Below are 24,832 nucleotides of genomic sequence, written 5' to 3'. Positions count from 1 at the left end.
TTTTTTTGCAACGGGTTTCTGGGTCGCAGTTGCATCTCGCTAGATCAGTGGTACATGTACCACTCGTGCAGTGGTTCTCAAACTGTGGTACGTGTACCACTAGTAGTACGCTGGCTCCATGACACCAAAGAATAACTTTATTAAAGGACAGTGTTTTATGTTCAAACCATACTTCCCAACCCTCCCGGATTTTCCGGGAGACTCCCGAAATTCAGCGCCTCTCCCGAAAACCTCCCGGGACAAATTTTCTCCCGAAAATCTCCCGAAATTCAGGCGGGCGACCTGAGTCCTCTTTCCCACGATATGAACAGCATGCCTGCCCAATCACATTATAACTGTAGAATGATCGAGGGCGAGTTCTTGGTTTCTTATGTGGTTTTATTGTTAGGCAGTTTCATTAACGTCCTCCCGCGGTAACAACACACAAATCGTAAAGCAGTTCGTCTGCCGTAAACAGCAACGTTGTGACACTCTTAAACAGGACAATACTGCCATCTATAACATCAATAACATATACGGCTTTTAGAGAGTGCAGTGCACAACTGCGCACACAACAAGGAGACGAAGCAGAAGAACGAGGAAGATACAGCCATGGCGACGCCGACGACGAGTAAGATGAAGAAATACGCTTTGTTGCACCTTTCCTGCCTGAGTCCGGCGATTAGTTGCAAATCTTGCATTATTGATTGCTTGCACACAGCCAATCCAACACAAAACAAACTAGTCCCGCCCGCACTCACGCTACCGCTCCCTCTCTTCTCTCGCCCACACACTCACTGACGTCACACACCTCACATGCTCACCTATTAAAGGGCCACACACACACATACGCTACTCTCATAACAGCTTGTAAGTTCCAAGCCGCAGCTGCGATTGGACCTGGATAGCCTCCAGGAAGAAGTAGTGGACTACCAAGTGCTTGGCACTGAAGATCTTCCTCAGGAAGCAAAGATTGACCGGTTTTGGGCCATGCTAGGGAGAGATGGAAGATTCCAGACTCTAATGCATTTGATGAAAGCACTTTTGTGTGTGCCACACATCCATGCATCATCAGAGAGGGTGTTCAGCATGGTTAGAAAAATAGTGACAGAGAATAGAACAAGGATGGACAATTCAACCCTTAACTCAACAATGAGTAGATGAGTGTTATGTGTGTGTGTATATGTGTAAATAAATGAACACTGAAATTCAAGTATTTCTTTTATTTATATATGCATATATATATATATATATATATATATATATATATATATATATATATATATATATAAAATAAAAAATATATATATATAGCTAGAATTCACTGAAAGTCAAGTATTTCTTCTTAGATATATATATATATATATATATATATATATATATATATATATATATATATATATATATATATATATATATATATACATGTATGTGTGGGAAAAAAATCACAAGACTACTTCATCTCTACAGGCCTGTTTCATGAGGGGTTCCCTCAATCATCAGAAAATCTCCTGATGATTGAGGGAACCCCTCATGAAACAGGCCTGTAGAGATGAAGTAGTCTTGTGATTTTTTTCCCACACATACATATATTGCGCTCTACTACGGTATCGAGCACTATTTTTTGGATAACCTTATTAAGACATATATATATATATATATATATATATATATATATATGTATATTTATATATATATATATATATATTTATATATATATATATATATATATATATATATATATATATATATATATATATATATATATATATATATATATATATATATATATATATATATATGTATGTATATATATATATATATATATATATATATATATATATATATATATATATATATATATGAAATACTTGACTTGGTGAATTCTAGCTGTAAATATACTCCTCCCCTCTTAACCACGCCCCTAACCCCTCCCCCCCACCTCACGAAATCGGAGGTCTCAAGGCAAGTATGGTTCAAACTGTTCAAACTGTGTGTAATGTTACAGTGGCCAACATATTAAATGTACTTACTTGCTAAATAAAACCTCTGCCTAGTTTTTAATGAGTATTTAGGCCTACTACGCTACTGTATTTTAATCTTGGTCATCGGCGTGGCGCAGTGGAAGAATGGCCGTGCGCGACCCGAGGGTCCCTGGTTCAATCCCCACCTAGTACCAACCTCGTCATGTTCGTTGTGTCCTGAGCAAGACACTTCACCCTTGCTCCTGATGGGTGCTGGTTAGCGCCTTGCATGGCAGCTCCCTCCATCAGTGTGTGAATGTGTGTGTGAATGGGTAAATGTGGAAGTAGTGTCAAAGCGCTTTGAGTACCTTGAAGGTAGAAAAGCGCTATACAAGTACAACCCATTTATCATTTATTATGTCGGTACTTTGAGAGCCTAGTTTTTTCTGAGGTGCGACTAGCTGAAAAAAGTTTGAGGACCACTGCACTAGTGGTACGCGGGCTTCATCTAGTGCAGACCTGGGCATGCGGCCCATTAAGCTTTTCAATCTGGCCCGCCGGACATTCCCAAATATTTTTTTTGGATCTTTAAGATAGAAATTGTAGCTGCCATTATGATGTGCAGTGATGTTTTCAAATGACCGTAAGTCTTGAACTATATTAAGTATTTCAGTGGTTGGAATCTGCGCTTTTGCATGCTATACTATGGTAATGTAATTAGTTACCATGGTAATCTAAGTCACAGCAGCTCAGACGAGGCACCAAGCACTGTGGGTGGGGAGCGTTTCCACAGAGTGTTTCCAGAGCCTGAAATGCGGGTGTCAGGGACAGACACGGAAGGAAATTTTTACAACAAAGTTCTAAAACTTAATGATGTATCAGATTGTAGGTGAGTTTATTTTTTTTACCCATCGCAATCATATTTCGCTGTGTTTGTTGCGTTTTTCTTGATGGTAAAATATGTAGATGGAGAGGGGGTGTGACGTTCATATGTTGTCAATATTCAGTGTTTTATCCTTCATAGTTAATATTGTAAATCCCACATTCTTTATTTTCATGTACATTCTGAGTATCTCATTCAGTAAAAAAAAAAAATGTAATACCATTCCGTTTTTCAAGGCATAACGTTTTTAACATTCAATCAGACATTATTGTGAGATTTTGTATTAGTGTTCCTAAAAATAGATATACCGTCCCCCAGACATATTTTTTTTTCTCTAAATTTAGCTCCTGAGTCAAAATAAGTGCCCAGGCCTGATCTAGTGGTACACCATTAAAGTGCAGTGTTTTATTTTCCTATATTTCAATCCCAGTGTTACTGTTCCAACCTTGCGGATTGTGCATTGGCCAAAAATATGCAATTCATTTGTTAAATAAAACCTCCACCTTGTTTATAATGAGGCCTTGTTTTTCAACTTAGGCCTACTACGCTACTGTGTTTTAATGCTGGTCATTATGGTGGTAATTGGAGAGCCAAATGTTTTCTGAGGTGGTACTTGATGAAAAACGTTTGAGAACCACTGTTCTAGATCGTTAGTGTGTGTGAGTAACAGGAGGAATAAATGATTTGCTGCCAACTGCTGGCTGACAATTATAAATCGCTCCAGGACCCCCTGATTACAAGACAATGGGCCTGATCTACTAAAGGTTTGCTTGTATTCTAAGTCTAAGTCTATTCAATCACATGCAAACTTGATAGCACACTTAAAGCTGATCTATTAAGCTTGTGTGCTAAACTTTGCTTCTCTTAAAGGGTAAATGCATCTGTGTCTGGACTGGAGCCTGCAATGCCTCAGACTGGAAGTCTCTGCAGAGAGTGGTGAGGACAGCGGAAAAGATCATCAGGACTCCTCTTCCTCCTATCCAGGAGATCTTAAAAAGCCGCTGCCTGACCAGGGCTCAGAAAATTTGCAGAGACTCTTCCCACCCCCACCAAGGACTGTTTTCACTGCTGGACTCTAGAAAGAAGTCCTGCAGCCTCCGTAGCAGAACCTCCAGGTTCTGTAACAGCTTCTTCCCTCAAGTCATAAGACTCTTGAACGCATCATAATAATCCCCTCAATTCCCCCCCAAAATGGATTAACTGGCTGGACTATAAAGTCAATATAACATACATCCATAAACGTGGATGCTTACGCAAAAGTGCAATATATTCATCTGTACAGTAATCTATTTATTTATATATGCACCTTATTGCTCTCTTATCCTGCACTACCATGAGCTAATGCAACAATCTATGCAACATTTTGACCAAAGAACCACCATTACATGTTATGTAGATCACAAGGAAGTGTTTCCATTTAGAAAAAAATAATAATAATATGACTCCTTTAATGCGCCCTATAATCCGGTGCCCCTTATATATGAAAAAAGATCAAAAACAGACCATTCATCAGCAGCGCGCCTTGTAATCCGGTGCACCCTATGGTCCGGAAAATATTGTAAATATGGCAGTCTGCCATACTTGCCAACCCTCCCGGATTTTCCGGGAGACTCCCGAAATTCAGCGCCTCTCCCGAAAACCTCCCGGGACAAATTTTCTCCCGAAAATCTCCCGAAATTCAGGCAAAGCTGGAGGCCACGCCCCCTCCAGCTCCATGCGGACCTGAGTGACGTGTTGACAGCCTGTTCTCACGTCTGCTTTCCCACAATATAAACAGCATGCCTGCCCAATCACGTTATAACTGTAGAATGATGGAGGGCGAGTTCTTGGTTTCTTATGTGGGTTTATTGTTAGGCAGTTTCATTAACGTCCTCCCAGCGCGGTAACAACACACAACAACAGCAGTCAAGTTTTCGTCTACCGTAAAGCAGTTTGTCTGCCGTAAACAGCAATGTTGTGACACTTTTAAACAGGACAATACTGCCATCTACTGTACATGCATATGTGACCCACCCATAATGTGTCACATTTTTGTGTTGATTTTTTTTATTTTATTTTGTGGTTTGAATTCGTTTTTGGAGCTGTCATTACACATTTATCAGTATTCACATTGGTCAGGAGGGGGCAGTAGGGCGTTTCTTCCCAATTGAATGCTATCACCTGCAGACCGGAAGTGTCTTGTCATTCTGATGAGAGCGACCAGTCTGTGAACAATTGAAACGTCCTGTGTGCTTTTTCCTCCTGTATAACAGGTTAGTTTTGGTGAATCAACTCACTGAATAATATCCATGTGATCTTTATAAGTTTAAGTACACATTCTGATGGTGGAGCCTAACTCTAAAGTGTTTGTGGGTTGTAGTTTGTATTTGTGAATTAATCCAGTGCACAGCTGCAGTAATCAATACAAAATGGCGACGTGAGTACGCAATGTTTATATAGGAACTTCTGATCCTAATTCAGACTCCCAAATTAGAGCTCCCGTTTTCTTATTGATTTTATAATGTATATTTGTATAATGTGTGTGTTCTGAAATAGTGACAGAGAATAGAACAAGGATGGACAATTCAACCCTTAACTCAACAATGAGTAGATGAGTGTTATGTGTGTGTATATGTGTAAATAAATGAACACTGAAATTCAAGTATTTATTTTATTTATTTATATATATATATATATATATATATATATATATATATATATATATATATATATAATAAAAAAAAAATATATATAGCTAGAATTCACTGAAAGTCAAGTATTTCTTATATATATATATATATATATATATATATATATATATATATATATATATATATATATATATATTAACCACGCCCCCCACCTCCCGAAATCGGAGGTCTCAAGGTTGGCAAGTATGCGGTCTGCACCACTTTTAAATTGTACATGCAGTGTTAGTAGATCACACGCAACATGCCCACTAATCGTACACACTATTTTATTTTTTTGCACACGCTGTTTAGCGTGTGGTATTTGGATCTTAGTGAATTTGGCCCTATGTGTTTGTTGTCTCATGAGGTCTGCCATGAGAAGTAGTGAGTGTTGTTGACCGGAAAAGTGATTGTTGTGCCGTGCCGTATGCTTAAAATGAGCAAAATACGTAAATATTACATGTAATTATGAACGTGCCTGTTTGTACATAACATAAATACCTACAGTGTGTATATAAAACCTTGGAGGTGGTTGGATGTTGTTTAAAGCGCTTTACAGGTGGAATAGAACAACTCATTGACTCCATTGTTAGCTGACTTTTGCCAGCATTTATTTACGAGTTAGAATGTATAAAAGAAACACAAAATATATGTGTTCTTGTTTTACAAAAGGATTGTGAATGATAGGCAAAATGTATTTTTAAAAATGCAGTTTCCCTTCACATGAGCAAAATAGAGAACTCAACCCATATGGCGTGTTTGTCTTCATGAATATGCAGAATGTATGCTGATTATCAGAACGCCCACAACACTGGGAGGAGAGGACGCACATATATCATTTAGTCTCCACATTGCCATTTATCAAGCATAAAAATATTATAATATTATGTATTTTGCGTCTATGTTTAGCACGTTTTGGAAGGTACTTGCAAACTGGCAGAGTTATGCACAAATGTTTGTGCCGTGGTCGATGACTTAAGGCGCTGATTAAAACCAATTTGTTTTGGTGTTTTTAATTGCGTTTGTTTTTTCTTTCTTGCAACATGCATTTTATTTTGTCTGGATCATTGAATGTGCAGTAAATGAGTGTCTCCGTGGTGACAGCTGCATGGTATATGCAATATCTTCATTTAAATTGGGAGTTCAGGACCACTTATCACTTGTACATGATCTTTAGTATGCGGCCATTAATAGTAAACAACATTTTATATGTCTTTTACAGACTTTTCCCGAAAAAAATACTGTATGGTGTTGTAAAAATCTACTTTTGAAAAGAAATTGGTAACAAAACATTCTTTGAATATACAGTCATTTTTAAGCATAAAAATTGCTAAAATAAATAAAAATATCAATACTACAGTAGTATGGGCCTTTAATTTAGGCCAAGGCTTCTACAGATAGTACAGTATATTAGAGTCTTATTTTCTATTATCGCAAATATATTGGATTAAAAGAGCGTAAACATGACTATGTGGGTGTTATTTTATGTCTAAAGGGGTCTCTGGAATATGAAAAAAAAACATATTTAGAAGACTATAAACATAATTTGTATGCACTAGCTATTAAAATATTTGACTTGTCCAGGGTGTACACCGCCTTCCGCCCGATTGTAGCTGAGATAGGCTCAAGTGCCCCCCGCGACCCCGAAGGGAATAAGCGGTAGAAAATGGATGGATGGATGGATTCTTAACAAACAATTCCTAATTTAACACAGTTCGGCCCAAAACCAATTAACAGTGATATAGTAGGGATGTGTCAATCCATCGGGCACCAATCAGTATCGGCCGATGGTTCTGAAAAAAGGATGTGATCGCCAATGCCGATTAATGCCTTTTAAGGCCGATCACAAAAAAAGATCTCCAAACTCTGTCTGATACTTTGCAGCCCGCGTATCGCGCTCGCTCTTTCCTCCACACTGTGCAAAAACAAACATGTCCGCGTTCTGGAAATATTGGTATCGAGACAACACTAGTGTGTACAAAAAAAATATCTGTATATCTGTTTAGATTTGTGCGCGCGTAAGAAAAATTTGTATATTTTGTTCCGATTTGTGTGAAGCAGCACTGTGATTTGTGTGAGCTATTCAGTTGTGTACATTGAACTTACAAGCTGTGCTCTCTGAGAATGGAATTATAATGATCGATCTTCCTTCAGAGGAAAATACACAGGTGTTTTATGGTGTGTTCAAGTACCGCTGAACATAGTAGGATAACCCACGGCAGAAGTAATTCATAATTATAACAGACTTAATTGATCATGCCCTTTTCATTTAAATAAATAAAGTAAAATAAAGTGCTACAGTACAAACTAATATTTACAGTACAACAATAAAAGTTTAGCTATAAAACAGAGAAAAGACTAAGACTAGTGTTGTCCCGATACCAATATTTTGGTACCGGTACCAACATTATTTCGCTACTTTTCGCTACTTTTCGCTACTTTTCGCTACTTTTCTAAATAAAGGGGGCCACAAAAAATTGCATTATTGGCTTTATTTTAACTAAAAATGTTACGGTACATTAAACATATGTTTCTTATTGCAAGTTTGTCTTTAAACAAAATAGTGAACTATGAACAAGTGTAAGTGTAAGTAAGCAAACAAAGGCTCCTAATTTAGCTGCTGATGTATGCAGTAACATGTTGTGTCATTTCTCATTCTATTATTTTGTCAATATTAATAAGGACAAGTGGTAGAAAATGAATTATTAATCTACTTGTTCATTTACTGTTAATATCTGCTTATTTTCTCTTTTAACATGTTCTATCTACACTTCTGTTAAAAAGTAATAATCACTTATTCTTCTGTTGTTTGGATGCCTTACATTAGTTTTTGATGATACCACACATTTGGGGATCAATCCGATACCAAGTACTTACAAGATCATACATTGGTCATATTCAAAGTCCTCATGTGTCCAAGGATGTATTTCCTGAGTTTATAAACATAATATAAATGTTAAAAAATTGAAAGAAGATGTTGTGATGCCAAAAAACATCGACGTAATCATAGTCGTATCGACTTGATACGCGCCTGTACTTGGTATCATTACAGTGGATGTTAGGTGTGGATCCACCAATGGCGTTTGTTTACATTTTGACGCCGGTGTGTAGGATGGTGTGTAGTTAATATACAGCAAAATATAACCAGCGAATTGCTGGGAAGATAACTGAGCATAGCAGACAGAACTTTAAACATGGGCTGACGCCAAACATAACTTGTCGACAATGATGAACAATAAACTCGCAAAAGCAGGCAGGGTGAAACAGGGATATAAAGCTCACTGATTAGCGATCAGAGGCAGGAGAGTTTATTGATCGCTAAACAGATGCAGGTGAATACAATCATGGATCGTGGCGTAACCTAAGGAGCCTTGAGAGCGGAAACTATACATATAAAGATCAGAAAGATCTGCATGGTTTTAAAATATAGATATAAGTCCACATGAAAACACATTAATTGGCTCCCAAGCGCATTTCAGCTGAGTTGCCGCATTCTGACACATCCTTTGCTCAGTGAATGGTGTGAGCGAGCTACTGGATTTACATCAAATATGCCAGCAGCGGCCGCTGGTGCCTCACAATACGAAGGTCCTGGGTTCGATCCCCAGACTCAGGGTCTTTCTGTGTGGAGTTTGCATGTTCTCCCCGAGTACTCCGGCTTCCTCCCACCTCCAAAGACATGCACCTGGGGATAGGTTGATTGGCAACACTAAATTGGTTCTAGTGTGTGAATGTGAGTTTGAATGTTGTCTGTTTCAAGAAGTTACAAGTTTATTCACAATACCATAGAACAATTAAAATTGTAGTGAATATCATTAAAGGATGCTGTCTATCTGTGTCGACCCCGCGATGAGGTGGTGACTTGTCCAGGGTGTACCCCGCCTTCCACTCCAATGCAGCTGGGATAGGCGACCCAGAGAGGGACAAGCAGTAGAAAATGGACGGATGGATGCAAGCAGCGCTCGTCGAAACAAAGCCTGGGAGACAACATGTTTGAATATACTGTGTAATCATGTATGAATATATAATCACCCGTGAGCAGTGTTCATGAAAACGATTTTAGATAACTATATATATATACATATATATGAGTAATATAACGTGGCACGACTTAACGTGGCACGATGTAACGTGGCACGCTACTTTTGATGTGGTTGTATGTCAACATAACAGCGTCAGAAGCACAGCAAGTTCAACGCAAGAAATATGTTTTTACTAATGAGCAACAACCAGCACTACACTAAAATGAAGCTGATATCAAATAGAAGGAGGCAACATCATACAGCAAATAACATGTAATACACGCACACATAGACAGTACTACTATGTAGTAATAATGAACAGGGAATCCAATGATTCTTAGCAAGCAGTTGGATGGTTTGCAAATTACCTCACAAGTAGAACTCAGGCTGTTCAGATAGAAGGTTCCTCCTCGGACGTACTGCAAGTGAAAAAGGGTGTCCCTCAAGGTTCTGTGTTGGACCCCTTATTATTCACTATTTACATAAATAATCTTGGACAGAATATTCCAAACTCAACTTTCCATTTCTATGCTGATGATACTGTCATATACTGCACAGCACCCACTCTTGCTGAGGCTTTTAAATATCTACAACATGCATTTGACAGAGTACAAGAACAACTTTGCTATTTTCAACTGGTTTTAAATGCAGAGAAAACAAAGTGTATGCTCTTTACCACATCAAAAACTGTAAGATCAGCACTGTGTGAGAACATTTTTACAAGAAATGGGCAACAAATTATGTTAGTATCTGCTTTTAAATATTTAGGATTTTTAATTGATGACCCTTTGAGTTTTAAGGAGCACATTCAGTATGTTTTAAAAAAACTGAAACTTTTACTGGGATTTTATTATAGAAACAAGTCTTGCTTTTCTTTTACTGGGAAACAGAAATTGGTGGAAACAACCTTTTTACCTGTTATTGACTATGGAGATGTGTTGTACATGAATGCTACTGCTGGTTGTCTGCACAAGCTGGATAGTGTGTACCATGGGGCACTGAGATTCATCACCAACTGCGCTCCCCTTACTCACCATTGTGTGTTATACTCAATGGTTAACTGGACATCTTTATGCACTCGACGCCTCAACCATTGGTATGTTTTCATCTACAAAACCATTCTGGGTATCACTCCATCTTATCTGTCTTGTATTTTAACAAAGAAACAAGGAAGTCACAATCTTCGTTCAATGAATGTTCTGCAATTTGTCGTCCCCAAAGTAAGAACTGAACTGGGCAAGAAAGCATTTAGGTTTTCAGCACTGAAGGCTTGGAATAACCTACAATCGAATATTAAACTTCAAACCCTAGTTACGTTGAGTTTAAAGCTTCTGTGAAAGGACTGCAGTCTACTTTGTCTGTATGCACATGTGTCATGTGAGCAAGTTTTAATGTTGTAAATGTGATGTTTTATGTATTTGTTTACTGTTTTTAATGTAACCTTGCTGCTGCCCTTTTGGCCAGGTCTCCCTTGGAAAAGAGATCTTTGATCTCAATGGGATTTTACCTAATTAATTAATTAAAGGCTAATAATAATAATGATTGAAGTGACAAGCTTGCAATCCTCCAATACTTTTTTTTTGACAGGAAGAGATGACAGCCATCGATTTGTTATTAACCAGAGGTAACACAATCCAATGAAAAGATTCAACTGCTGCCATTGGATCAAAAAGTGATTCCCTGCAGCGGGAGCGCACACCGCTGCACTGCTGGGGCTTCTTCTGTCCGCAACTGACTACTACATTTAAGACAAACACTTTATATTTGTGGTTATTATAACGATATGTGTTTGAAATTATTCAAGCCTTTATTGTGTCTTTAAAAATGCCAAGGTTGGCCTGTTCTATGGTATTCATGATATTGTAAAGACCTGGTATTGATCCGATGTTGACGTGCTAAAACCTCCTTCTTGTTTAGAAGCTTGGACTTAGACTCAGACAAACTTTAATGATCCACAAGGGAAATTGTTCCACACAGTATGTACAGTTTGCTCCACTACATACAATATTAACTGTTCTTTGTTCATGCACATAATAGGTGTAAAGTGTTTGGATGTTTTCATTAAGTCAATGTATTCAAAGCAATGTTTTGATATTGACGCATCTTAAAGGGGAACATTATCACCAGACCTATGTAAGCGTCAATATATACCTTGATGTTGCAGAAAAAAGACCATATATTTTTTTAACCAATTTCCGAACTCTAAATGGGTGAATTTTGGCGAATTAAACACATTTCTATTATTCGCTCTCGGTGCGTTGTGACGTCACATCGGGAAGCAATCCGCCATTTTCTCAAACACATTACAAACACCGAGTCAAATCAGCTCTGTTATTTTCCGTTTTATCGACTGTTTTCCGTACCTTGGAGACATCATGCCTCGTCGGTGGGTTATCGGAGGGTGTAACAACACGAACAGGGACGGATTCAAGTTGCACCAGTGGCCCAAAGATGCGAAAGTGGCAAGAAATTGGACGTTTGTTCCGCACACTTTACCGACAAAAGCTATGCTACGACAGAGATGGCAAGAATGTGTGGATATCCTGCGACACTCAAAGCAGATGCATTTCCAACTGGACTGGACAGATCAGCTTTCAGGAAAAGAGAGCGGATGAGGGTATGTCTACAGAATATATTAATTGATGAAAACTGGGCTGTCTGCACTCTCAAAGTGCATGTTGTTGCCAAATGTATTTCATATGCTGTAAACCTAGTTCATAGTTGTTAGTTTCCTTTAATGCCAAACAAACACATACCAATCGTTGGTTGGAAGGCGATCGCCAAATTCGTCCTCGCTTTCTCCCGTGTCGCTGGCTGTCGTGTCGTTTTCGTCGGTTTCGCTTGTATACGGTTCAAACCGATATGGCTCAATAGCTTCAGTTTCTTCTTCAATTTCGTTTTCGCTACCTGCCTCCACACTACAACCATCCGTTTCAATACATGCGTAATCTGTTGAATCGCTTAAGCTGCTGAAATCCGAGTCTGAATCCGAGCTAATGTCGCTATACCTTGCTGTTCTATGCGCCATGTTTGTTTGTATTGGCATAACTGTGTGACGTCACAGGAAAATGGACGGGTGTATATAACGATGGTTAAAATCAGGCACTTTGAAGCTTTTTTAGGGATATTGCGTGATGGGTAAAATTTTGAAAAAAACTTCGAAAAATAAAATAAGCCACTGGGAACTGATTTTTAATGGTTTTAACCCTTCTGAAATTGTGATAATGTTCCCCTTTAACAGTATCTGTGCATCAGTGACTAGATTACCCTTAGGAGAATTATACATCTGAAAATATAGTCTATAATGTAATGTGTACTTGTTGAAAGCTGAAAGCTGTTTCTGTGTTCAAGTAGCCTTTTTGAAATGTGGAAATCACCCCCAAAACTGCCATATGGTGTCTTCCAAAAACATTTTTGGCCATGTAGATTTCTAGCTCCTCGTTGGCCAGCTCACTTCAATTAATTGTAGTCCAACGAGTGTTGAATATAGTTCATCAGTAGAAGATAAGTATTTGAAATACTGAAAAAAATATTTTTTCTGTGTGGTACTTTCCATACTTTTCCCTACAGTTCAGTATAGACTTTATTGTATTTACTGAATGTAACTCGGTGGGCAGTTCTCCTTGTGGCTCAGTGGATTCCCTCCAGGTACTCCGGGCCTTCTCCCACCTCCAAAGATATGCACTTGGGGATAGATTGACTGGCAACACTAAATTAGCCCTAGTGTGTGAATGTGAGTGTGAATGTTATCTGTCTATCTGTGTTGGCCCAGCGGTGAGCTGGCGACTTGTCCAGGGTGTATGCTCCAGCCCCCCTGTGACCCTGAAAGGGACAAGCGGTAGAAAATGACTGGATGGATGGATGCAACTCCCCTAAGGGTGATTTAGTAACTTATGCACAGATAAGATGCGTCAATATCAAAAATTATATTATACATTTATTGATGTGTTAGTTTGACCCCAATGTCTTAGACCAGTGATTCTCAAACTGTAGTGGTACACGGGCTTCATCTAGTGGTATGCCAAAAAAATCACTTAATTATGTGCAGTTATTTTTTTTGATTCATTATTTAAGTACAATGGGTTTTTTTGTCCTATATTCAAACACAGTGTTACTGTTCAAACTGTGTGTAATGTTACAGTTTTTCCGATGGGGTCGTTCTCGTTTCCCCAAGATGCAGACGGAACTCCGGAGACAGTGTGCAGGTAGGAAAATTATTTATTTTCTACAAATGCAAAATGCAGGATAGCGCGGAAACTACGGCGAAGCTTAGAACAGGAATCAAAAAGGTATACGAACGTAACTGTTGCGTGAAGCAAACAAGACAGCTAGACCGAGTGTGGCGAAAGTCAGGAATAAATAGCTCTCTGATTAGTGCTTGGGAGCAGGTGAGCGTCCCGAACATTATTTAGAGGCAGGTGAAAATAATCAGCACCCATGGCAACTAAGGAACACAAACCCAGGGGTGCTGAAAACAGAACTAATGGAGTCAAACTAAAATAAAACGGATCATGACAACAGTGGCCAAAAATATTAAATATACTTGTTAAATAAAACCGCTGCCTTATTTTAAATGATTACTTAGGCCTACTACGCTACTGTATTTCAATGTTGGTCATTATGGTGGCACTTGGAGAGCCAACAAAAAGTTTGACAACCACTGTCTTAGACAATGCAACACTCTATACACTCGCAACAACTGGTAGTGACCTCACACATTAAGTTTGTTTACACAAATCACAACAAAGAAACACTATTTTCCAGTCTCTGAGCACTTGCGCTATTATCTGAATCGCACACTGGAAAGCCAGAGAGAGGCCGGGGTACACCCTGAACTGAACACCTGGCCATCAAAGGCTCTGTTAGAAATAATAAGATCTAGTAATTAGTACAAATTTGCAAAATGTTTACCAATGAACATTTGGTTGAATGTGTTCAACCTAAAAAGCACAGCAATGTGATGCATTGCTTGATGTATACAACACCCGTGTGATTGATTGACTGTCACTCCCACTTCCATTTGTGCAGGTTTTCATGCATCACTCAAAGAAAGACACAACAGTAGAGAAATTGCATATGGAAAATTGGCGGGTATACATGAAGCTACAGCTGCAGTAAATGGAAAGTAATTGCTAGAAAATGAGGATATTATTGATGGAGAACGCATCCATGTAGGAAGAAGACAAGCTTGGTGATAATCATACGGTAACTATTACATATTATCTTAGGAAACAATTCATTGGAAAAAACCTGCTTACGCTAATAATCTATTGCAAGAGTTGCATCAAAATGTCTGCTTTTGCAAAGGTAATAAGTAATTTATCCTTTTGATTGACCTAGTCATGATAATTTATCATTAAATAAAAAGCATTCCAATCATCTAAGAAGGACAGCTCCAGACTGGAGAAACTGATCAGGCGGGCCGGTTCTACGATCGGAATAAAACTGGACTCACTGGTGACGGTGGCAGAGAAGAGGACTGTGGAAAAACTAGTGAGCATCCTGGATGATGCCAGTCACCCTCTGCATACCGTTGTCAGTAGCCAGAAGAGCCTGTTCAGTGCTGGACTGCTTCATCCCAAGTGCAGGACTAATAGACTAAAAAACTCCTTTGTCCCACACGCCATTAGACTGTACAACTCCTCTCTGGGGATGAGGGGGGGTACGAGGATGACAGGGGATGCAAAACAATAACAGTGCAATACTTTTTCAAAACATGGTCACTACTGCCTAGTTTCTCTTGTTATATTCTTATTTTACTGTTATATTTTTATTATCATTGATGCTTTTTATTTTTAATCTTATTGTATTATTTTTCTATTTTGTTTCCATTTATACCCCCATTATTTACTTTTTACTTTTTAAATTCGATCTCAATTTTGTACACTGCTGCTGGAATTTTCATTTTCCTGAGGGAACTCTCCTGAAGGAATCAATAAAGTACTATATGTCATGTCTGTTGATCATGTTTTTGTTTGGCCATGAGCTGTTTGTTTTTTAGACTCTTTTTAGGCCGTAGCAGCTCCACGCCGCCAAGACGCACCACCAAGCCAAGACCCTCCAAGCCAAGACAGCTCCACGCCGCCAAGACGCACCACCAAGCCAAGACCCTCCAAGCCAAGACAGCTCCACGCCGCCAGGACGCACCACCAAGCCAAGACCCTCCATGCCAAGACCCTCCATGCCAAGACCCGCCATGCCAAGACCCGCCATGCCCCGACCCACCATGCCCCGACCCGCCATGCCAAGCTTTGCCGCCTGCCACGACGACGACGCGCCCACCTCCTCGTCGGCCACGGATGTGGCCATTTCCTGGGCGTCCGCCACGCCAAGTGCGTCCGCCTCCTTGTCGGCCACAGATTTGGCCATTCCATGGGCGTCCGCCACGCCAGGTACAACGACTTCCTCGTCGGCCACGGATGTGGCCATTCCCGGGTCGCCCACCTTGTCAGGTGCAGCGGTATTCTACACGTCGCCGCCACCTAACTCTGCCCCGGTGGATACGGGGACCCACCGCAATGTCCCCCTCCCGCCCTCCCATGACTCTTGTTCATTTTTTTTTGTTTTTGGACATCTAGCATCTGTCCTTAAGGGAAGGGCTCTGTCATGTCTGTTGATCATGTTTTTGTTTGGCCATGTGCTGTTTGTTTTTTAGACTCTTTTTAGTTGCTGGTTGTGCACTCTTGCTTGTTTTGTTTCCAAGACTACTCATTAGTTTCACCTGTCTCATGTTTTGCACTCAGCGCACCTGTCACTAATCATGTCGGTATTATTTAAGCTTCCAGTTGCCAGGCAGTCTGTCTGGCGACATCACCCTCTAAACACCCTTGTTATTCATGCTGATGATCCATGTTGGTCTTTTTCACGCTCTTTTCTCGTTCCAAGTAAGTTTTCTTTATTCATGCCATAGTTTGCAAGTTTTGTTTTATGCCCATAGTTATGCCTTTGTCCTAGTTTTGTTTTATTAGCCAAGTTTGTTCCCCGCCTTGTGCGCGCCTTTTGTTTTCACCTTTTGATGGATTAATTAAAATATGTCATTACCTTCACGTCGTGTCCGGTCCAGTCACTTTGCACCACGGGAAAACAAACCACACCATAGTCCTAGTCTTGACACTATCTATCTATCTATTAAAAAGGTGTATGATTAAGGTGCGGCATCTTCAGTAATGCGGACGCTGTATCGATCCGTTGTGGTGAAGAAGGAGCTGAGCCGGAAGGCAAAGCTCTCAATTTACCGGTCGATCTACGTTCCCATCCTTACCTATGGTCATGAGCTTTGGGTTATGACCGAAAGGACAAGATCACGGGTACAGGCGGCCGAAATGAGTTTCCTCCGCTGGGTGGCGGGGCTCTCCCTTAGAGATAGGGTGAGAAGCTCTGCCATCCGGGGGGAGCTCAAAGTAAAGCCACTGCTCCTCCACATCGAGAGGAGCCAGATGAGGTGGTTCGGGCATCTGGTCAGGATGCCACCCGAACACCTCCCTCGGGAGGTGTTATGGGCACGTCCAACCAGTAGGAGGCCACGGGGAAGACCCAGGACACGTTGGGAAGACTATGTCTCCCGGCTGGCCTGGGAACGCCTCGGGATCCCCCGGGAGGAGCTGGATGAAGTGGCTGGGGAGAGGAAAGTCTGGGCTTCCCTGCTTAGGCTGCTGCCCCCGCGACCCGACCTCGGATAAGCGGAAGAAGATGGATGGATGGATGGATGGATGGATGATTAAGGTTTATTGTAAAAAAATTAGAAACACATTATATTCCGATGAAGCATATTGTGTTGGATTTGACTACAAAATATGGAAAACATGTTTAATTTCATGTGCTGCCATTCATACTAAGACACTTAGGTCGCACCTGTTACATGCACTTGAGCCATTGTATTTAACATACTGTACATCATTTTTTTGCACTGAAGTTGACACTGCAATAGGCTCCAGCACACCCCCACAACCCTTAAAAGGGACAAGCGGTAGAAAATGGATGGCTGGATGGACGAAGTTGACTCACCATGAGTCAAATAACGAACTTACCGAGAGAGTTGCCAATGAGTGAGACGAAGAAGACGAGGATGTAGGCCACAATGAGAACCCACTCGTACTGTTTGGGGTGCAGGTACTCCGTCCAGATGTATCGCAAAAGTTCATCGTCGTCCACCGTGGAAAGTGCGGGGTGCAATTCCGTGCTGTTGGAATCATGGGCAGAAAAACACTCCTCACAGGTTAAATCAGCCCCCGACATGATTTGGTGTGTTTGTAAAATTGTCCTTGATTGCTTCTCACTCGGCTGAGCACTGAATGAAGGAGAGAGTGTGGCAACCAAAGACGGCAGCATCACATCCAACGTGTGGGACTGCTGTTGCTCATCCACATCTTTTTCCTCCTCTCTCTCTCTCTCTCTCTCTCTCTCTCTCTCTCTCTCTCTCTCTCTCCCTCTCTCTCCCTCTCTCTTTCTCTATCTCTCTTCTCTTTTCTCTCCCTCTGTGTCCCCAGCAAAGTACAAAGAGCATATAAGCCATTTTGCACTTAACCTTGTCCTTATCACTTTGAAACCATACCAGATTTTTACAACAAACTGGTAATTGTTGCCGTAAATTGCTTTTATAATTACAACTCCTACAAGTTCTCTTCCGACAATTCAGTATCTTCAAAATGTCCCCTAAAGACATTACTGGAATGTTGTAAGCCAGGGGTGTCGAAGTTATCTATGGCCCCCGGGATGATATTTGATTAGTATTAGAACCGCCCCCCGGGGGCCACAGCCGCCTGCTGCTGTTTTGCACGCACCAAAACTCCATCAGTGTTGGCGCTAGGAATTCTCAAAATGGGGTCCCAAGGGACCCCATCAAGTCATAAAAATGGGATGCCTCAGTAAATTTTTGGGGTCCCACTTTTTTGTAACCGTTTTGAAAACAAATGATAAATGTATGCATTATCCTGTTATATCTCACATTCTATATTGTTTTTTGGAAAAAGGTTGTCATAAACCAGGGGTGTCAACCTCAAATACAGAGTGGGCCAAAATTTTAAACTGAACAAAGCCGCAGGCCAAGGTTGAACAAATTAACCTTTTAATAGGGACCCAAACAAGTTTTGCATTGAATTTTGAACAAGCAAGGCTTATATAACTTTATAGCTCGAACTGCTTTGCCAAGTCGGCGACACCGTCTGTCATAATTTTGATGATTTATTTACTTCAAATGAATGACTAAATCTACTTCTTCTGAGTGCTGTCCTTCACACTCACTTTCTTCCTTCTCATGGTTGGAATACAAAGTTCTGTCGATAATCGTACCGGGTTCATTCTGACAATCGCTGTGCTTAACATAACATAACATGACATAACATAACGCCAAAGCATGACAATAAGCTGAGAAACAGCTCGTATCTCAAATTACTTGTTTTTTTGGACTTCAGACTTAAAATATTTTCATTTTCTCAAAAATTGACAGTGCGCCTTATAACTTGGTGCGCGTAATGTACGTATTGATTCTGATTGTGCATACTGACCTCAAAGCAAATTTATTTGGTACATAGTGTAGTGATAAGTGTGACCAGTAGATGGCAGTCACACATAAGAGATACGTGTGGACTGCAGGTTGACGCAAGTACCTGTAAGCAAGCAAAACCAAAACGTTGATGTTTTAATGAAAAGATAGAACGTAATTCACGGCGCTTAAAAATCGGTCAAAATGTTTTAGTACAACTTTGACAAGCTACGAAGCTGCAGCGCTTGATTGAAAGCAAAGCATTAGGGCTACCGTAGTCAGACGTACTGTGCTTCAGCATACGGCTAATATTATAGTGTGTGTGTACAGTATATGGACCACAAATGGCAACTGTTTGGTGTTGTTTGGAGTGTTGTTTGGCAATATTATACATGTTGTGTATTTGGGATCTGCATTAGTCCGTCATTGTAGCCCGCCCCGTAGTCAATATGCTCCTTCTTTTTCTCTAGCCTCTTGTTGTGGGGCATTCATCCTCCACTGTTGCCATTTCTAACATAAAGTAACGTACAGTTCTAACTTATGTCTGTCAGTAGACTCGCTATGCAAGCGCTAAAAACTACCGGTACAAAAAAGATAGCAGGGCGAAGGCGCTGTCGAAGTGCAGGCACGTAAATAAGACCGCCGACAAAGTGGCGCATCCTGAAGAGACGGTGAGAAAGCGGCTTGAAAATAGTCCGTAAAACATAATCAATGCAACATGTTAACCAAAGAACCATCTTTATGTGCTATGTAGACCATAAGGAAGGGTTTTAGATGTAAAAAAGTGAATAAATAAATCCTAATGTGATTATAATCCGGTGCGCTTTTTGTATGAAAATAGACCTGAAAAGACCCGCTCATCTGCAGTGCGCTTTATGATCCGGTGCGCCCTATGGTCCGAAAAAAGTGGTAAATTGCCAAAGCAAATATGGTAAATTGGGGTACTCACCACAGCTTAATTTTAAACTGATGAATATGTGGCATTATTGAGTTGCCTGTATTGGTAATATACATTATTTGACCAACACATTTCTAGTGATGTTTTAGTTTTATATGGCCGTCATATAAATCACACACGCAAGAAGATTTAAGCCCACCAAAAAACTACCCACGTAAATAAAGTTCCACTAGAAACCAATACGGTTCCAAGTCGTTACGAGGGTCTTTGGAAAGTTCCTGCAGGAAGGGTCGGTCTGTGCTGTCGAACGCTGATTACTTGTTTACAGTACATTTTGTTATATGACAGCCTACATCCAAAGTGGAATAAATTCATTTTTGTCCTCAAAATTCTGCACACAATTCCCCATAATGACAATATGAAAAGTTTTTTTTTTTCAATTTTGCTAATTTATTAAAAATAACAAAATAAAAAAATCACACATACATAAGTATTCACAGCCTTTGCTCAATACTTTGTTGATGCACCTTTGGCAGCAATTACAGCCTCAAGTCTTTTTGAATACAATGCCATTGTCGATGCACCACTGTGTTCTGCTTGTTTCAAAACAACAACAAAATGCGACAGGTGGGGGCTTAATAACATGAATATGCAGTAAATGATTGATTGTCTCCCTATGATGAAAGTCCCGTATAGTCAGAGGTGGGTAGAGTAGCCAGAAATTGTACTCAAGTAAGAGTACTGTTACTTTAGAGATGTATTACTCAAGTAAAAGTAAGGAATAGTCACCCAAATATTTACTTGAGTAAAAGTAAAAAGTATGTTGTGAAAAAACTACTCAAGTACTGAATAACTGATGAGTAACCTGTTCGTTTAATGATGACGGTAACAAATAATACATTAAAATAAAAAAAATTAAAGGGGAACATTATCACCAGACCTATGTAAGCGTCAATATATACCTTGATGTTGCAGAAAAAAGACCATATATTTTTTTAACCGATTTCCGAACTCTATATGGGTGAATTTTGGCGAATTAAACGCTTTTCTATTATTCGCTCTTGGAGCGATGACGTCACAACGTGACGTCACATCGGGAAGCAATCCGCCATTTTCTCACTTTCGTCGGTGTGTTGTCGGAGGGTGTAACAACACGAACAGGGACGGATTCAAGTTGCACCAGTGGCCCAAAGATGCGAAGGTGGCAAGAAATTGGACGAAATTTGTTCAACATACGAGGCTGTGGGGAAAGCCGACGAAATGGTCAGTCGTTTGTTCCGCACACTTTACCGACGAAAGCTATGCTACGACAGAGATGGCAAGAATGTGTGGATATCCTGCGACACTCAAAGCAGATGCTGACATCAACTCCAAAACTGGACAGATCAGTTTTCAGGAAAAGACAGCGGATGAGGGTATGTCTACAGAATATATTAATTGATGAAAACTTTATTCATTACTCGCGGTTTTACGTAAATTATTATACATAAACTGTGTTTACCAATAATTTGCCCTGAAATGGGCTGTCTGCACTCTTAAAGTGCATGTTGTTGCCAAATGTATTTCATATGCTGTAAACCTAGTTCATAGTTGTTAGTTTCCTTTAATGCCAAACAAACACATACCAATCGTTGGTTAGAAGGCGATCGCCGAATTCGTCCTCGCTTTCTCCCGTGTCGCTGGCTGTCGTGTCGTTTTCGTCGGTTTCGCTTGCATACGGTTCAAACCGATATGGCTCAATAGCTTCAGTTTCTTCTTCAATTTCGTTTTCGCTACCTGCCTCCACACTACATCCATCCGTTTCAAAACATTCGTAATCTGTTGAATCGCTTAAGCAGCTGAAATCTGAGTCTGAATTGGAGCTAATGTCGCTATATCTTGCTGTTCTATCCGCCATGTTTGTTTGTATTGGCATCACTGTGTGACGTCACAGGAAAATGGACGGGTGTATACAGGGCCGGCCCGAGGCATAGGCCGTATAGGCAAATGCTAAGGGCGCCGTCCATCAGGGGGCGCCACGCCAGTGCCACAAATGTTGGAGGAACCCCCCCCCCCCCTCTCCCCCGCACGGTGCACCCCTCCCTTCCCGTATCATGACTCTTTTTGGATGTCACCACATCAAAAAATCAACACAAGATGTCAAAACGGCCAAAACTGTCAGGTGCCCAGGGAAGAAAAAAGAGAAAAGAAGAGGAGTAGAAACGAGAAAAGACAGAGTTAGCAGGTAGGTAACGTTAGCCTACATGAAATTATTTGTCTGTTACAGAATGTGATAGTAACCTGGCTTTTTAGCATTAAGCTAATGTTACATGATTCGGCAATTGCTAATCAATACATAGCTAGTTCTGTTTTAACGTCGGGTTAATATTGTGGAGGGGGCTAAATTGTTATGGAAAATAATAATGTAACGTTAGGTAATTACAGTACTCACCTTACATTCCTCAGGGACATTTGTATTAGATCTTTTAAGCAGGTGTTTTTTGTTTACATTGTTATTGCCTTCTGATTGCTAATGTTTGCCCTGCAGGTAATAGTCACTTGTCCACCCCTTTATATATTAGGTATAGTTGTAAGTAAAAAAAAAAAGGTCAAAGACAAAGCTATTCGGTTTCTTGTGAGTATATACACTTCACTGCCGATGTGGGGGGGCGCCACCTAAAATCTTGCCTAGGGCGCCAGATTGGTTAGGGCCGGGCCTGGGTGTATATAACGATGGTTAAAATCAGGCACTTTGAAGCTTTTTTTAGGGATATTGCGTGATGGGTAAAATTTTGAAAAAAACTTCGAAAAATAAAATAAGCCACTGGGAACTGATTTTTAATGGTTTTAACCCTTCTGAAATTGTGATAATGTTCCCCTTTAACAGCACCATTGGCTCAGTAGGCAGAGATTACAAAGGAAAATAACAAGTTAGCCTTTACGCAAACCATAAACTGATAGGTGTGGGCTGCACCTGGGAACACACTGTGCACTTCTGATTGGTGTTTGTATGCATGCGTGAGTGTGTGTGCGACTGTGCGGTGTGTGTGTGTGTGTCTCTGTCTGTCTGTCTATGAGGCTGCAGTGCGTTAATAAATGTTCCCACACGATGTACATTTGACAGTGATTCATAGCAGGGAAGCTAACATCAGCCTACGGTGACAGCAATGTGCTTCCTCAAATTTGACGTTGAGTTCATGTAAGCTGAAATGTCCACTTGTTTGGGGAGACACATATGACAACGCATTACATAACCGTTTTTTTGGTTGTCTGAAGTGTGAACATACATTTTATGTGAAGCCAGGGGTGTTTGCGTTCGTTGTTGTCTCTGCCATTGTTGTTGTTTGCCGCGGAAACTTTATGTGCAGTTAATCATGTGACCGCCTGGCTCTGTTTGATTGGTGAAACGGAGTCAAACGTCACCAGTGACTGCAATTGATTGGTGAAACGCAGGCATGCGATAGATCCTACTTTGAAGGTCTGTCCAACAAACCAAAACAAACAAAGCTTGCATTAACAGATCGATAAAAATCAGTAGCGAGTAGCGAGCTGAATGTAGATAAGGGAGCGAAGTAAAAGTAGCGTTTCATCTCTATAAATATACTCAAGTAAAAGTAAAAGTATGTTGCATTAAAACCACCCTTAGAAGTACAATTCATCCCAAAAGTTACTCAAGTAGATGTAACGGAGTAAATATAGTGCGTTACTACCCACCTATGCCTATAGTACATGCAAAATCCTCATTTAAATAAAGTGATCTAAACTATTTGTCAATTGCACACGCAACGCGGCCACGAATAGTACACACAACTTTATAGTTTGCACACGTTGTTTAGCACGTGATACTTGCATCTCAGTACATCGGGCCCTTTGTTTTTTAAACTTCAGTGGAATAAATCTGGTGTAATAATTGTGTTTATTTACATGGCATCAACATAGATACTGTAATAATCTCCAATATGTAATTTGTATAAACTTCCCTGAACTGTGAAATGGGGTTTAAATAAGTAAAAATATTCAGCAGATCACAGTTCTACATAAACTAAAGACTCCAGGAACTTAAAGTTCATTAATCTAAAATCATTTTCTCAAGGGGCCACATAAAAGCCGTCAAATATTGGCTAACTGACTGAACTCAATTCTGCTTAAAATGAATAATATACATATATATTTTGGTCAGAGTTAGGGATGTCCGATAATGGCTTTTTGCCAATATCCGATATTCCGATTTTGTCCAACTCTTTAATTACCGATACCGATATCAACCGATACCGATATCAACCGATGTATGCAGTCGTGGAATTAACACATTATTATGCCTAATTTGGACAGCCAGGTATGGTGAAGATAAGGTACTTTTTTTTTAAATTAATAAAATAAGATAAATAAATTTAAAAACAATTCTTGAATAAAAAAGAAAGTAAAACAATATAAAAACAGTTACATAGAAACTAGTAATTAATGAAAATTAGTAAAATTAACTGTTAAAGGTTAGTACTATTAGTGGACCAGCAGCACGCACAATCATGTGTGCTTACGGACTGTATCCCTTACAGACTGTATTGATATATATTGATATATAATGTAGGAACCAGAATATTAATAACAGAAAGAAACAACCCTTTTGTGTGAATGAGTGTAAATGAGTATAAATGGGGGAGGGAGGTTTTTTGGGTTGGTGCACTAATTGTAAGTGTATCTTGTGTTTTTTATGTTGATTTAATAAAAAAAAACAAAAAAAAACAAAAACGATAGCAATAATAAAAAAAAATGATACCGATAATTTCAGATATTACATTTTAACGCATTTATCGGCCGATATAGCTTTATAACCTCAACGTAGCCCTTTGCAGCAGCGATGTGTAGCGCTGTTCCTCCGGACTTGACATCTGTAGTCAGAGTAATTGATGTATAAGAAAGGTAAAAAAAAAGTTTAGCAAAAACATCATTTATTTAT

General features: G+C 39.9%; 1 protein-coding gene across 1 annotated transcript in view; it reads right to left on the bottom strand.

The window, feature by feature from the left end:
• The window catches only part of hcrtr2 (hypocretin (orexin) receptor 2), a 52,847-nt gene extending 34,931 nt beyond the window's left edge, over window positions 1-17,916 (bottom strand). The window contains exon 1 of the mRNA XM_061960731.1: window positions 17,545-17,916. Coding sequence (XP_061816715.1) covers window positions 17,545-17,845 — 301 coding nt within the window. The 5' untranslated portion in view covers window positions 17,846-17,916. The remainder of the gene's footprint in view (window positions 1-17,544) is intronic.
• Window positions 17,917-24,832: the final 6,916 nt, after the last annotated feature.

Source organism: Nerophis lumbriciformis, linkage group LG02 (genome assembly GCF_033978685.3).
Source record: "Nerophis lumbriciformis linkage group LG02, RoL_Nlum_v2.1, whole genome shotgun sequence".
NCBI lineage: Eukaryota > Metazoa > Chordata > Actinopteri > Syngnathiformes > Syngnathidae > Nerophis > Nerophis lumbriciformis.
Note: the sequence above shows the minus strand (reverse complement) of the source record. Positions and strands in the feature narration are given on the sequence as shown.